At 39.3% G+C, this 16,652-nt stretch overlaps 2 protein-coding genes across 8 annotated transcripts in view; both read left to right on the forward strand.

The window, feature by feature from the left end:
• Positions 1-16,652, forward strand: part of nckipsd (NCK interacting protein with SH3 domain) — a 370,618-nt gene that overhangs the window by 8,323 nt on the left and 345,643 nt on the right. The window lies entirely within an intron of this gene.
• Positions 1-16,652, forward strand: part of LOC140483944 (zinc finger protein 862-like) — a 50,176-nt gene that overhangs the window by 7,638 nt on the left and 25,886 nt on the right. For 2 of the 3 annotated variants that reach the window (XM_072582805.1, XM_072582804.1), the window contains exons 2-5: positions 700-769; positions 861-1,090; positions 1,180-1,455; positions 1,535-1,742. In XM_072582805.1, the coding sequence (XP_072438906.1) occupies positions 700-769; positions 861-1,090; positions 1,180-1,455; positions 1,535-1,742 (784 nt within the window). The remainder of the gene's footprint in view (positions 1-699; positions 770-860; positions 1,091-1,179; positions 1,456-1,534; positions 1,743-16,652) is intronic. The other variant, XM_072582806.1, reaches the window with a different exon arrangement.

Here is a 16,652-nt window from a genome sequence, read left to right on the forward strand (position 1 = left end):
AATTCATTATTGCAGTGCAATCATAGAAACAAGCAGTGATTAATTAACAGTAATGGAGCACACAGGAGCTATTGTGCAAAGGCTACACAGCATTGTGATGTAATTGAACATACTGATTTGTGAAGGCTTTTTAGTGTGTTTGGACATGTCTGATTGAACAATGGAGAATTAGTTGTTGATTGGATAAAGTCAGCCAGCAAGATTTTTTAAAGACCTTATTTCAGAAGTGTAAAGAATTGACTTTTTAAAGTAGTTTCTTGATCCCGCATTTACCAACTTTAGTATTTTTTTTTGAAATGTTTGCAAGAACTGGCAATTCATTCAATGATTTTTCAGTGTACCAAAGAGCCCCGATATCATAGAATTACCAAAAGGTAGGCTAAAGTGACATGAATTTGTCAGTTATAGAAAGATTCCTAGGTTGAGTGTGTATTAAGTGATTACACTTTTAATTTAACTAGTCGAGGATTCATTTGAAATCAAAACATCAGCAAAGGCAATGCTAAAAGATATTCTAAAATTTGAAACACACATAGATAATTAAATATTAATGGAAAGTCAGGTGCGAAGCCGTTCAAAATATTTAAAAGTTTTATTGTTTACAAAAGCAGAAAGGATAAAAACACATTTAAAATTTATCATTCTTTTATTTGAGCATTTCGTATTTTATTTTTAACTTCATGTTTCACATTTTTCCAGTTTGGATGGACATACAATGCATCGCTCTATTTTAGAATTGTTTCACCGTAAAACTACAAGATCACCTGAGGTAATAATTTTGATTTTTTAAAACATGTTTTCAGTGATTTGGATTTTAAATTAGTCATTTGAAATGCCCTGTCCTCATCTTTGCTTTGCAGAATGCTGAAGGGGATTTTGCTAATGGCCATGAGATTGATGAAGATGATGACAAAGGACCTGATAACTACACCAATTGTTTTGATGATGAACTGAAAGAAACCCCTGACATTGATTTTGGCCTGATGAAAAAGTGTAAAGGCAGTAACTGTGGGATAAAGTCATGGATTCAAATGGACCCACGATTGTTCTGTTTTCTATATGATGAGCAGCAGAACAAGTGCTATTGCAAGTAAGCATAACTATTTAACAAGCAGGTATTAATGCAAAGTTCATTGAGATTATGCATGAAACAGTCATTTTTGATGTCTTCTATTTTAGAGTCTGTGTTGATAATAGCATTACTGATACAGAGTGGACAAGCGGTAGGTCCCAACCGCAAGGTGGGTGGAAAAAAGATTACTTGCTTCGCCACCTGGCCAGTAGGGAACACCTTCAGGCGCTGTCAGTTCCGTTAAATGCAGCCAACTGGGAGAAGGCGCTGTTTACTGATGCTCTGAACAGTGACTCAAAAGAGGATGTTGTTCACCTCCTCAGAAATGTTCTTTGGCTAATCAAGGAACAGTTGCCCATATCCAAAGCTAAAAGCTTGCACAGGTAAAGACTGTTTCTATAGTTTCTTTCTTTCTTGTGTTGTCTTCATCTCTTTATCATAATAATAATTTTTTAATTTTAGGTTAATAGAGAGCCATGGTGTGTCATTGGGTAGACGTCACAGGAGTAAAAATTATAGTTGGCAGTTTGTTGCAGCTCTAAATGAACCCGTTGAGGCAGAAAACTTAATAGCATTAAAACAAGCTCGAGTTCATTCTCTGGTTGTTGATGAGAGTTCGGATATTACCACTGAGAAGCACCTGATGATGTACACAAAATTTCTTGCCAAGGTAAGATTCATCATTTACCTACACTAAGTGGGAAAGGGGGGTGGGGGTAGTAATGACATTGAATAATTACCTGTCCAATGGAAAGTTAGACTGCTGTCGGCAGTGAAAGTATGATTTCAAAAATGGACATTTGTAAAGGATGTATTTTCTTTGAGTTCATCATTGTTATTATTCCTGTAGATTTCTGCTGCCTTTTCTGAATCAGATGAAGGGTGTGGATGAACTTTAGAAATAGAGGAAAGTGAAGAGCTGTGACTTACTTGTTTCCTGCATTGACATTTTTTTTTGCAAAATGTAACCACCGCTTTTAGATAGGCATCAGCTTTTTGGTTTCTTACATTGTACTGGTTTGAAAGTGATTTGGATTTCTAATGACAGAGAGCTGAAATGAACTCAATGACATTCAGTAGAGCTGTATCGATTTTGGTTTTTTTTTTGAAAAGCACATTCTCCCTGGATTCGTCCTTGGCTAATGCAGATATGGGCATTGGTATTTGTGAGTGCAATGTAGGATTGCCTGTTTCACAATATCATTTGAAGGTGAAGGAAATGGAAATAAATATTTATTCCTACACTTTTTGTGTTCTACTTCTAAAAGCTTTAAGTACTAAAAGTGTCAGTCTATTAACTGTTACACTTCACTGGAGCAGCAAGTTGAAAATGAAGCACTGGAGTTATCACAGAAATTTAAAAATTCGAAAAGTAAGCAGAATTGCTCAACTTACCTGTCTTGTGGACCCAGATTGATTGGAAGCACAGGCAAGAATGACCATAAATTATAAATAATTAGACTGTAGCTTTAGGTAAACAATTATGAACTATCAATATGTCTTCTAGTTAACACACTAACCCACTTATAAATGCCCCCTCTACATACGCATACAGACATAAAAATGCAGGTATTCTGTACTGAGGGAAAGACTGAGAAGCAGTTCAGTGGTCCCTGTCCACAGGATAAGTCTCTGACTTAGTGATTAAAAGTCACAGCCTACAGCAACTGATAAGAGTAAATAAAACTGCTTGATATGCTGTTCATTGCAGAGTAGAAACAGCTCCTTCCCTTCCAGAGATCTGAGAGCTTTGACCCAAACCCATTCGCACTTCCAAATGTTCAGCTTCCTGGGAGCCAAATGCATAATTGTTGGCAGGCAGGAAATCTTTGGCATTGGTCTGTGGTCTAACAACCAGTTACTTGTAGCTGACGAAATCTCATTTCTACACCGCCCATAGTCCAGCCTATCTGTAACTAGACTTTCCCCAACTGCTTGAACTAACAGCTGTGTAAACAACACATGCAATGAGTGTCAGGTGTGCTGCTTTCAAGAAGTGAAGTAACCCTTCAATAATCCTTAGCTTTTATACAGTGATTTTTCCATTTCAACCCACAATCAAAAAGGCTGCAAATGAAATAGGTATGGTCTTTATGTAACCCGATTCTCTCTCTCACATGTGGTGTGTTCTCCCTCCCTCTTTCTCTTACATGATCTCTCTTCTGCACCACCACCCCCCCTTTCTCTTTCTGCCCCCCCTCCCCCCTCCCGCACGCACACCTATTTCCAGCAGTTTTATTGATGTGTAGGATCAACATGTCCTGTTTAATATCCCCACTACAATCAATATGAATATTATGCCTCTAATCTCTGGGCCAGAGCTTTGGGTCAAGTCCCCCTCCCCCAGACATGTAATAAAATGTTTAAGTAGATTAATTTAAAAATATCTAAATCTGACAAATTTATTTCTATCGTCATTACAGTACCCTTTAACTTCACACACAACTTGCTGCAGTACTTTCTCCTCCTTCCTATGTGGGTGGTGGGTGGTAAACTGTCAGTTTAAATTGATTTGCCTTCAGTTACTCATTACCCCTTCAGATACTGTGGGTAAGGTTGCGGATTTGTTTTATGGAAAACCACAGACCTTATCAAATATCCACGCAATTTCACAATTTTTTCCAATTTGACTGGGCACTTTTTTATCCAGTGAAATTATGCTTATGGTTTGACAGAAGTATGCAAGCGATGAAGACGTTCCGGTTGCCTTGATCTCGCTCATATGCTTACTTCTGTTACGTTAACTCCTCCATCACCACATCTGATTATGTATTGTGAACCATCCTAATGTTTTTGCCTCTGCTCCTCTCCCTGGCAGACCATTCCATACATTTTTCGCTGAGACAAGACGTTCTTCCTACTATGTTCGAGTATTTCTTCCTCAAATTGCATGCTTCAACACCATTGGAGCAGGCTGACACTGGCCCGTATTCTTTGGGGGACAAAAAATCGCAACAGGACATCTCTCTTTAAGACGGTTACCATCACAACCTTGGATCCATTCCCAAGCGACAATTCTGGCTCCTGTGTGTGGCCACACCTTGAAGCACCAGTTCTTTTTTTCCCAGCCTGGGTAAATATTTCCCTCGTAAACGTTAATTGGAACGGTCTGCACTGCAACACATTTCTTTCAGTTATTCTAGTTAATTGTAAGTGTTTTTAAAAAAAATTAGATTTTTGTTTTGTCATTATCCAATAATGTTCTATCTTTTATTAGTCGTCAGCAAGCTGGCCTCAAGTTATGATGCATTCAAATATTCCACCAAGTACTTGTGTTTAAGATTGTCCTGTCAGATTTTGATCTGGTGGTTTGTAGCCTATGTCTCGGCTTCTTTGCTCATAGCAGGTGGGATTAACTTTTTGGTTATAAGATACGTTGTGTTGATTTATTCACCTAGCTCTACCTGTCATATTGCAGCCCAAAGACAGGCTTGAAGTTCTAATCATGTGGTGACATTAAAGCAATATAACGAAGTTGCAACACAACAGCCGACCATTTGGCTTGACTGGACTGTGTAGTTTTGTTTGTTTTTCACTTGAGAAAGTTGTCTAAATTACGGTTGCCCACTAAGGTTTGCACCTATCACCCTCCTATCTCCATTCATATATAAACTTTGGCAGTTACTGTCTTAACTCTAGCTGGAACTGATTTATGTAACCTGGCAACAATGAGAAGACTTATCTCTGACCATCTGTTAAACTCTCCTATTTAATCTTATATTTAGAGCTCCTTGTTCTTCAACCACTATAAACAATTGCATCTTTCTACTGTTTTATTCCTTCTTGGTGTTACGCACTTGTCATATTTGCTAGTATTATAGTTGTCCCAGCTTGCCTTCATATTTGTATTTTCCCCATTCCAGGAGTGTTGACTTTGTCAAACAATCTGAATGCTTTGAATGTCATTTGGACCAACTAGACTGGTACTTCGTGCGACTTTCTTTTTACAATCAGTCTACTCCATTATGCGTCCCATTCCCCTGTAGAACCTGAATCTGCAGTATTTAGGAGCAAATACTATTGAACTTCTTGAGGGGTGGGGCACTCAATCTTCCACTTAACCTGGATATTGGATTTATTGAAATCTGTTGTATGCGATCTTTCAAACAAGCATTGATCAAAACCAGGATTTGGTTGGGTACTGAGGGGGAAAAAAAAATAGCCTGAGGAGTGAGATAATCCAAATGAGGTTTTTGAGAGTTTAATTTACTTGGAGGATAGGGGACTATCTGTTGATATTTAGTACAGAATGCTAGAAATTATTCAGAAGGCATTGTTAGTGAACACAAAAAATGATTGGAATTGGAGACTGCGTTATGACGTGGGTTGGATATTGGGTGGAAAGTGGAGATTGGGATCTTGTAGTGAAGTGGTTTTCCTTTATCCACTAACTAATCACAGGTAAAGGAATATACCCAGAGTTGCCAAAATAGCTGCTAAAATGTTGATACTTTTCTAAGTGATTGGAATATAAAAGAGAGGAAGTGACAGAGTTATATGGACCTTGAATAGACCCCATCTGGGAAGGAAATATCATTTGTGGATTGTGTAATTTGCAGTGAATGTGCGTAGTGCTTCACTTTAGCATCTGAACTGCATCTCGTAGCACACTTGCCTCTGATGCAGGGTTCCACTTTCTAATATAGAACTCTAAGTGCAGTACTGAGGGAGTGCTGCGCCATTGAATATATTGCCTTTTAGGTAAGGTGTTAAATCAAGGTTTCATCTGGCTACCTTACTATATGTAAAACATCTTATGGCACTCTTTCAGAGAAGAATAGGGGAGTTATCCTAATAACCTGATCAATGTGTAACTCTCAATCAACATCACAAAAGATTCTTTGGTCATTGCTTGTGGACATTTATGTACAGCATTTCTCTACGTACAACAGTGGCTACACTTCAGAAATATTACATTGGCTGTAAAAGGGTTTAAGATGTCCAGTGATCATGGAAAATACCAAATGCAATGTTTTTTTTTGTCTGAAAGGGTTGCATTCTAATAAGTTACATTTTCTTGTTTTAGGAGGTAGAAGGATCATCTAATTGAAGATGGAAGAAGGGGCCACAATCTTAAACTTTGATTTTTATGGGGTTCTGGTGGTGTATAGTAACACTAGCGTTTATTGTCTATACCCATTTGTCTTGAGAGGGTGTTTGTGTGTATTCCCTCGATTACTTCAGTTTTTGTTGTGAAACTTTGCTGCAGCATTTATCCAGCTGGTTGAGTAATGTTATTGGTTGGTGCTAGCACTTAGCGGTGGGATATTTCTTCATAATGCACTTGAATCTCCAGAGGAGGTGGTGAGACTCTCTTCTTGGAATTTTGTATTGCCTGGGACTTGCATCAGTGTTGTAATTAGCCCAAACCTGGCTCTTGTCCAAGTGTCATTTAGGGATGTTGACTGCTTCATTATCTAAAGAATTGTAGATGAAACTCTGTAAACATTGGTGAACATCCACACTCCTGACTTTTTGAAGGGAAGGTTCATGGAAGCTGCTGTGGCCTAGGAGACTGTCCTGTAGAGTTCTCATAACAATTCAAGTTAGTAAATCCAAGCTCACTTCAAAAAGCAGCTGGAGTACTTCTACATCTACAGTCCTCCACCTTCCCTGAACGTCACTGAATTGATGGTAGTTTTCAAGATGAGTTGGATATATTTTATTGTTTAGAGTATCATGGGGTTTGTAGCTGCGGTGGTTGATTCGCTTTGGTCCTTGAATGCCGGTGTGATTTTACTTAATGCTCTGGCATTTTTTTTTTGTCAACTTCATCTTTGGCTGCTATGTTTGTTTGTTTGCCTGTTACAATCATGAGTTCATTCTTCAGAATGATAGGTGTCCCTCCTCACTGATGTGGAGGTGCTGGTGTTGGACTGGGGTGGACAAAGTCAAAAACCTCCGCAATGTTGGGTTGTAGCCCAACAGGTTTATTTGAAACTGCAAGCTTTCAGAGACCGGTTCCTTCCCCAGGCAGCCAGTGAGAGAATACATCAGACACAGACTTTATAAGTAAAAGATTTAAAGACTTAATAGCCATCTGGGTTTGTTCAGTATATTCCCATAAGCTGTATGACCCTTTTGATCTTAAATTCTGTGTCTGATGCATTCTCTCTCACTAGAAGAAGCGGGGGCTCCGAAGGCTTGCAGTCTCAAACAAACTTGTTGGACTATAACCTGGTGTTGTGTGATATTTGATTTTGTCCCTCTTCATTGATATAGAAGCAAACTGTATGCAATATTCGTCTGCTCAGGTCTTTCATAAACCATTTTAAACTTTGTTGTGGTTGTCTGTATTCAGTCTTGTTCCTTTGTCATAATAGTTCTCAGTGGCTATTGATGTATAATATTCTGGTCAGGTCTTACAGTTCAAGAGTTGATGTTCTGAGTTAGATGAGTGTCCATGAATTTTTAGCACAGGCTACATTCTGTGCAAGGTTCATGGAACCTTTTTGTGCTAGAAAACCAGGTGATAAATGTCTCTTTTTCCTCATAATGCTGGTTTCTACATGGTATGTTTTGCTATTTCCTTATTCATCTAGAAGTTTTAAATTTGAGCAGAGGAGGGATATACTTTTGGTAATTGCTTCCTGACCTTGTAGTTTGAATGTGTCATTACCTGGAGACACAGCAGAGTAGTAGCCAATAGCTCCTGTAGAGAGAGAAACCTGCCTGTCAAACTCTCCTTTTCCCATTGCTACTCATCAGCAGTCTAGGCTGGAAAGCAAGAAATTTATTAACTCTTTGATTAACACCAGGGGCGTCACATTAACCTGTGTGGCACAATGGTCTCCATCAGAAACTTGGCATGTGCTGACAATACTGACACCGACAGTACTAAAATAGTTTGATTTGACCATGAACATCAGGAAGGCAAATGTCATATTCCAAGATGTTGTCAATGCTGATAATTGGCAGCATGCAATGTGATATTAGACCTTGATAGCTTCTCATAAACTGGTTCCATAGTCTACTAGTAAAATATCATTTGACGTCAAACTTGATGCAAATTGTGAAAGCTGCAATTATGTCCTATCCAAACTTGGTCAGATTGTGATGAATAACAGCACCCTGCCCAAGAACCCCAATCTGAGAGCCTACCAAGTCTGTGTCTACAGTGCTATCCTCTATGATGGAAGACATGGAAAATTTATGCTCAGCAGTATACTGGGAAGGACGAACAGTGGCACTTTTTGCTGTTTCAGACGTATCGTAACTATCTTTTGGCAGGACAAGGTCACCAATCTGAAACTCCTGGCACATGCAAATTCTATCGACAAGCACTTATTATTAAGCAGCAGTTTCTTTGATAGCCATTTAGTGATTCAGGAAGGTGATTCCCCCACTGTTGGAATATTGCGTGCAATTCTGGTCTCCTTCCTATTGGAAAGATATTGTGAAACTTGAAAGGGTTCAAGAAAGATTTATAAGGATGTTGCCAGGGTTGGAGGATTTGAGCTATCGGGAGACGTTGAATAGGCTGGGGCTGTTTTCCCTGAAGCGTCGGAGGCTGAGGAGTGACCTTATAGAGGGTTATAAAATCATATGGGGCATGGATAGGATAAATAGACAAAGTCTTTTCCCTGGGGTGGGGGAGTCCAGAACGAGAGGACATAAGTTTAGGGTGAGAGGGGCAAATTTTTCACACAGTGGTATGTGTATAGAATGAGCTGTCAGAGAAAGTGGTGGAGGCTGGTGCAATTGCAACATTTAAAAGGCATCTGGATGCGTATGTGAATAGGAAAGGTTTGGAGGGATACAGGCCAGGTGCTGGTAGGTGGGACTAGATTGGGTTGGGATACCTGGTTGGCATGGACAGGTTGGACCAAAAGGTCTGTTTCCTTGGTATTCATCTCTGTGACTACACTGGGTCCAGACCTCCTGCGTGGCCAAACCCCCCTCACGAGGACATGAAGCATCTTGGAAGATGGTGGGTATTGACACGAGCTTCTGGAAGGGCGTTGCTGATAGCTGAGAGTTCCAGAAGCTGGTTGTTTGGAGGGGCATTAGTAGAAACATCAGGTGATATTTAACTCTGTGACCGTCGGGATGAAAACTGTCATTTACTGATCCTTAATAAAATGGTGTTTTTTTTTTATCCATCCAATTTTATTTGCAGCTAATGTATTTTGAGGTTGCTCTTGTCCTCTCAGAAACTTTGTTTTGGGCCAACTCTTTCGTCAGCATGAGTTAGATGGTAGACTGACCCTCCATGAGATGGTGTGCAGTCTGCTGTAGCAGATCAGGCAGGAGACCTTGCACGTACTGCAGTCGATGAGGAATTGATTATGATTATGATGATGATCAGCACCTGGTTAATGTAAATACTGTAATGTTACTTGCCGAAACTGCCTGTTATTGACCATGAACTGTTAGTCAGCTGTAAGGAGAAAATTAAGGGAAGCATATGTAACTTGAATATGGCGTGAAATGAATATCTGCTGAAATAGTGCAAAGACTCTAATTCGAATTTACTGTTAATGTGTAAATTAGGAATTTGGGGGATAAAATTTGTCGAGGGGGAATGAAGTGCTATTTTCTGATTTGAATACTTGGGGTTCTGATCAGGGAAGAGCTGATGAGAAGATGGTGTATATTATGTTGAAGTTAGGTTACTTGCAGGAAAAACCGAAAAGTAGCTTTTCTTTTTAAGTGTAAGAAATGTTGGTGTTCAAAGGAGTTGGCTTTGTGCAGTAAAAATGAATGAGCCATTAGGAAGGCAAAATGAAATAATAACAGAAAATGCTGGAATTGCTCAGCACACCTGACTGCATCTACGGAAAGAAGTCCAAACTAAACTTTGACTAGAAGAGAAAAATGTTAAAAATAGGTTTTAAGTGGTTCAAATAGGGGAGGATGGGAACCAGTAAAAACAAACAGTATGTGATAGGTGAAGACTTTGAGACTAAGTGCAAAGACAACAATCTCTTTGGGCAACTGAACTCTGAACAAAGCTGCAGCACATTGTATAAGCTCTTCAAAGGGTCAGTGTGGACTCTGGTCAAATGGTCTGCTTCCACACTGTAGGGATTCTATGATTCAGGTCATTCAGCCCATTGAGTTTGTCTGGCCATTCAATGACTGATCTGATCCTAAACTTCACTTCCTTGCTTTTTTCCCACAACCCTTGAAAGTCTTGATTTTTAAAAATCTACTTCAGCCTTTAATATTTTTAACTACAAAGGGCTAAAGCTGGGCTGTTAAGAATTCCCAGGTTCAGACCCTCCATCTATCTCTTAAATGAGTGACCCCTTATTCTGAGTTTATGCCCTCTGCACCAAGACACACACACAAGAAGAAACACCCTTTCTGCATTAATTCTGTCAAGTGCCCTGAGACTCTTGTGACATCTTCTGTTAATTTTCTAAAGTCCACTCCCAGGGTCAACCTAATAAGCCTTCTTTGGACTGCCTCAAATGCCTGTATACCTTTCCTTGCATAAGAGAGGCAATAGGAGAGGCAACGGTCTAGTGGTGTAATCGCTAGACTGTTGATCCAGCGATCAACAATGTTTTGGGGATCTGGGTTCAGATCCCCCCACGGCAGATGGTGGAATTTGAATTCAATAAATGTTTGCAATTAAAAATTGAAATATGACCTTGAATTCATTGTTGATTGTTAGAAAAATCCATCTGCTTCACTGATGTACTTTAGGGAAGGAAGCTGCCATCCTTATCTAGTAATCCAGATCCTTATCTGACTCCAGACCCACAGCAATGTGATTGACTTTTAACTGCCATTTGGGCAGTTAGGGATGGGCAATAAATGCTGGTCTATCCAGAGACACTCTTATCCTGCAAATAAATAAAGAAAAAAAGGGTCTTCTTTTGGTCTGACTCGTGCCTTTTATAGTTTTAATGAGATGTCCCTTTGAAATAAAGGCCAACATTTCATTTCCCTTACATATTACCTAGCTTTAGTAGCTTTTTGTTACTTCTGCTTGAGGACCCCCAGGCCTGTGTTGCAACTTTTTTGCATTCTTTTTCCATTTAAATAATAATCAACTCTTTTAAGGATATAACTTCATATTCCCCTCATTTGAATTTCATCTACCAAGTTTTTGCTCACTCACTTAATCTGTTAATTTTCCTTGGCAGATCCTGTCATCCTAAACACACCTCCTCCTACCTCTTATGTTATCTACAAACGTGGCAATAGTACATCCACTTCCCTCATCTTAAGTCATTAGTATATTTTGTAAATAATTGTGGCCTTGGCACTGATCTGAGGTGCTCCACTAGTTACATGTTAACATTCTGAAAATGCTTCCCTTGTCCCAACTGACTTCTATTAGTTAGCCAATCCTTCCTATATATTAATATATTACCTCAACAAAATCTGAAGGTCCTTAAGTTATTATGTTGCCTTATGTGCAGTACCTTTTATCAGACACCTTTTGGAAATTCAAATATATTGAATCTGCCTGTTTTCCTCCCCCTTACCTATCTTGCTTGTTACCACCTCAAAGAATCTAATACACTTGTAAGGCTTGATTTTCTCCTCTTGATGTCATGATGACTCTGCTTGATTACATTGTGTAATTTTAAATCCTCTGCTCTTATCTCTTGTAGCATTTCCTTAGTTACAGATTTGTTTGTCTTTACCTGTCTTCTCCCTCTCTTTGAATACGGATGTAACATTGCAGTTTTCCAATCCTTTGAAACTTCTGAATCTACGGATTCTTGGAAGTTTGGTACCAGTGTATCCATACTACCTATGTAGCTCTTTCCTTTAATATCCCAGGCTAACCCATAAAGTCCAAGGGACTAATCCGCCTTTAGTCCCAGTGATTTCCCTAGTACCTTTTCTCTAATGATAGTTATTGTATTTGTCCCCCAGCCCCCAACTGCTAACTTGCCACATGCACTGTTTCTGTGAAGACTGATGCAAAGTTTTTTTCAACCTCTGCTATTTAATGGTTCCACATTATTAATTCTGCAGACTCATTTGTCAGAGAGCCACTGTTCTCTTGGATATACCAAAAAGCCCCCACTATCCAAAAGTAAAGCATTCCCAGGAAACTTTTCGCAAGCCAAAAATGATGTAAAACAAAAGTGCGTGATTTATGAGATTTGCCATTTTTTGTAAAAGTGAAAATCCTCTTTGGACTTGTGAAAATAGATACAAATATAACTCTTTCGTAAAAGTGAAATTGCGTAAAGCGAATGTTCAAAAGGTGGGGGATACCTGTATTTAACGAAGCTTTTGTTATCCTTCTGTTATTTGCTAGTTTACCTTCAAAGTTTACTTTTTGCTTTGTTCTCTTTTGTTGATTTCTACAATCCTCTGGCTTACCAATAATCTTTGCCATATTGTATTTTTTCTCCCTGCAATTTAACTTCCATGGTTGACACATTACTTTGTTAGAATCCTCCTTTCTCGGTGGGATACATTTTTGCTTAATGTCAGAAATATTTCTTCCAACACTTTTCATTGTTTATCAACTGTCTTTACTGCTATACTCATTTCCCAATCCACTCCAGCTAACTCTTTCATCATCTGTCTGTAACTAACCTTATTTAAGTTTAGCACAATTGTTTCTGAACCAAGCTTATTACTCTGAAACTGCTAAATTCTATCATATTTTGGTGAGTGTTTCCTCAGGGATCCATTACTCTGCGATTATTAAATCTGTGCTATTGTACACTGCCAGATCCAAAATAGATTCAGATGCCAGCTTCAATCCTTGACTGAATTCTTAATATGTTGTTTTATAGTAGGAGAGTAGGAAACTCTCTCTTGCATACACTTTGAATTCTTAGTTCCTGCCAATTTGATTTTCCCAATCTATATGAAGGTGAAAGTCATCCGTAATTAATGTATAGCCCTTTTCTAACAGATCCTTATTATCTTCTGTTTTATTCTCTGTTACTGTTTAGTGACTGATCGGGGGCCTGCAAACTATTCCTGCTCGTGAGTTCTTCCCCTTTCTTACCTCCAACTTTATGAATTCTGCATCTTCTGATTGTACTATTTCCCATCCCTTACTAACAATGCTACCCTACCAGCCTCTCCTTTCCTTGATGCCAGTCCTTGTGTAAACCCTCAACCTTGAATATTTGGCTCCAGCTTTGATCTCCTTGTAACCATATGACTGTAATGGCTGTAAGATTATACCCATTCACCTCTATTTATGCTGCTAATTGATTTGTTCTGAAGTACTATTTATATTTTAAGTAAAGTGCTATTAATTTTGTTGCCTTATTTTTTCCACCCTTTTTGATCCTAATGGTTATTGGGCAGCACGATGGCTCAGTGGTTAGCACTGCTGCTTCACCGCGCCAGGGACCCGGGTTCAAATTCAGCCTTGGGCGATGTCTGTGTGGAGTTTGCACATTCTCTGTGTCTGCGTGGGTTTCCTCCAGGTGCTCCGGTTTCCTCCCACAATCCAAAGGTGTGCAGGTTAGGTGTATTGGCCATGCTAAATTGTCCAGTGTTCAGGGATGTGTAGGTTAGTTGCATTAGTCAGGGGTAAATATAGGGTAGGGGAATGAGTCTGGGTGGGTACTCTTAGGAGGGTCAGTGTACTTGTTGGGCTGATGTGCCTGTTTCCACACTGTAGAATCTACACAATCCCTACAGTTCTGTAATGTTTGTACACACTGATCCTTCCAGTTGCCCACTGTCTATTATCTAATCACTGCCTTGCAGTGCCATGATATCCTTCTGCCTCTCCAAAACCACCTCTGTCCCACTTAATTGAAAAGTCTTTACAGCCCTGGTTATTTGCTTTCATAGTATCCCTACAGTGTGGAAGCAGGCCATTTGGTCCAAAATAATTCTCTGAAAACCATCCCAGCCAGACTCACCCACCCCACCCTATCTCTATAACCCTGCATTTCCCATGGCTAGAAGAAAGTGAGGACTGCAGATGCTGGAGATCAAAGCTGAAAATGTGTTGCTGGAAAAGCGCAGCAGTTCAGGCAGCATCAAAGGAGCAGGAGAATCGACGTTTTGGGCATGAGCCCTTCCTTCAGGAATCCCATGGCTAATACACCTAACCTACACATCCTGGACACTGCGGGTAATTTAATATGGGCAATCCACCATTTTGGACTGTGGGAGAAAACCAGAGGAAACCCATGCAGACAGGGAGAAATGTGCAAACCCTGCATAGACGGTCGTTTAAGGGTGGAATTTAACTTGGTCAGTGACACTGAGAGGTAGCAGTGCTAACCACTGAGCTACTGTGGCGTCCCAACGAGATTTGTCAGGTTGCTGGTTCTAGCATGGTTCAAATGAAACGCACTTTACTGGAATAGTTTCCTTTTATCCCAATACTGCTGCCAGTGCTCCTGAACTGTTCCACCCACACCAACCGTTCAGAGTTTGCAACTTGATTTTAGAGAAATGCATTGAGATCAAATGAAGGGAACCTGGTGTGGAGGCTAGGGCAGTGGGAATGTTTTAAACTTGAGCAAATACTGAACTAACTGGGTGCCAGGAAAACATAAAGTCACTGAGGTAGTGAGTCTGCAGATTAATGCCAGAAGTATTGGATGTGGGGGTGGGTAGGGGCAGCAAGTTGGGAGGGAGTGGGCGAGAGGAGAAAGAGAATGTAATGGAGGCCATTGTAATACAAACTGTGAAATGGATAACTTCAGACTGAATAGTGTTATTTCATAAAGATTTTCATTTGTTACCAACGTGTTTAATCTGTAGTGAATTATTTGAGGTACAGTGGTTGTTGGAGACAAGTGGGCAACCATTTTTGACATACTAAACTTGCCATTTTGTAGTTTTTTTCATGACCTTGGGATATCCTAAAGTGTCCAGAATCAGTGAAATGTTTTGTAAGTCTAGTCACTGTTGTAATGAGGGAAATTTAATGAAATAAACATTCAAATAATTGAACATAATCTAGCACCTGGGTGCGAAATCTAAAAATGAGGGCCAGAACGTTTAGGATTGAATTTAGGAAACACTAGGAACGGTTGTAGAATTTGGAACACTTCTGCAAGCAGGGATTGATGTGAAATCAATATCAATGCGGAATTAGTTGTTAAATGTAAATTTTGGATTAGTCAATAACTTGAGTTGGGAAGAATGATTGAAGAGTAGCTCCTGAAGGTCAAAAACTAGCTCTTAAGAAAATGTAAAGAAGATCCTGTTTTGTTTTAAAATAAGCATTTGACCCGTGGTCCAATATTAAACCATTTTTGCTATCATATGGAGTGAATCAATTTGAAGACTTTGTGCTGATGGTTCTGAAGAGGAGGCCTTTCTATTTAAATGTCCCTGTCTTCCTTTCTTCCCATTCTGATTTCTCCTGATTCAGCCTCCAAGGAGATTCTGACATCTCCTGTGAGACTCCTCCTGTTTAAAAACGTCCTTGCAAGAAATGTAAAAGCATTTCAGTCTGTTCTCTGTTGTTCTCCTTCTTGTTCTTTTTGTCTTGATTTGCTGATCTCTGAACCTATCTTCATTCTCCACTTTACTCCTCCTCTCAGCATTGCAGCTTTTTTAAATGGATTGTTGTTCTTTAATGGAACACTTTATTCGGTAGGGGTCTTTGCTTCTCAGAATATATTTCATGATAAAAATGTTTTAAAATTTTTTTTCCTCATTTGCACAAGATAACTTGTCTTTCATTTTCCAATGAACATCTAGAAACCTCTAACTTAATCAGCAAAATCTATTCAGAATGTGTGGATACCTTCTTTTTAAGAACACTGAGCGCTGCCATTTCGTCACAGAAAAATCTGATTGATATACTTTGCATCCTACTCCTTGCCTACTGGAGTATGCATGTTTGGCTTTCAGGAGAATTACTGACCAAACGATCATTTTGACCAAATTGTCAAAGGCACTGTTAATCTGGTGATGGTGTCACCTATGAAGTGATGTTGGTACTTATTCTCTGAAGAATCACCATCCAAAGTTTTAGCTTGTTAATTTGATGGTGAAAGCATTTCGACAGGTATCTGTGTGTTGGGAGATCTGTAGTGTTACTTGAATTTGAGCAAACAAAAGCAGCTTGTGCCTTTGCCTAAATGCTTTATGCTGGAAGTGCTATCCTTGCTTTCTTACCCTGGAACTGGACTGACAGCCCTAGTCTTCTAGCTGAAACTTAGATAACAGACAAAAGACGAAGCTTTTTTTAAATTAACTCTTTGCTTCTGATTGTCTTAGTTAACTTCCCTAAGGACACAAACTTGGAAATTCAGTTCCTGGTTACTAGATCTAACGTATTCGCTACTTGAGTTTTTTTTTGTCAGTTGCTTCTGCAGGTCCCAGTTTGTATTAAGTTGGATTTGACTCTTAATGTTTCAGCATATTCTGGATCTGTTTTTGCACAAAACAGATTGTTTTATGATATCTGTGATTAGTCTTGCCCTCTGCTTGTGAACTTAAGACTATTTCATTTTGTCTGCCTTTTAATTTAAACTTGAGGTGACTTTTTTACAATTGTGATTTCTTACTTCCCTTGAGTGTTGAATTCACTTCACATACTGTAGTAACCGCTCTTGGTCTCCAACGTCATTTCTTACTGCCGTATGCATTACATGTGCTTTAGTAAAGCATCTTGCTTTGTGTGCTTTGAAAATTCAGTACGGACACCCTCAAATCTGTCTGTCCT

Source organism: Chiloscyllium punctatum, chromosome 12 (genome assembly GCF_047496795.1).
Source record: "Chiloscyllium punctatum isolate Juve2018m chromosome 12, sChiPun1.3, whole genome shotgun sequence".
Taxonomy (NCBI): Eukaryota; Metazoa; Chordata; class Chondrichthyes; order Orectolobiformes; family Hemiscylliidae; genus Chiloscyllium; species Chiloscyllium punctatum.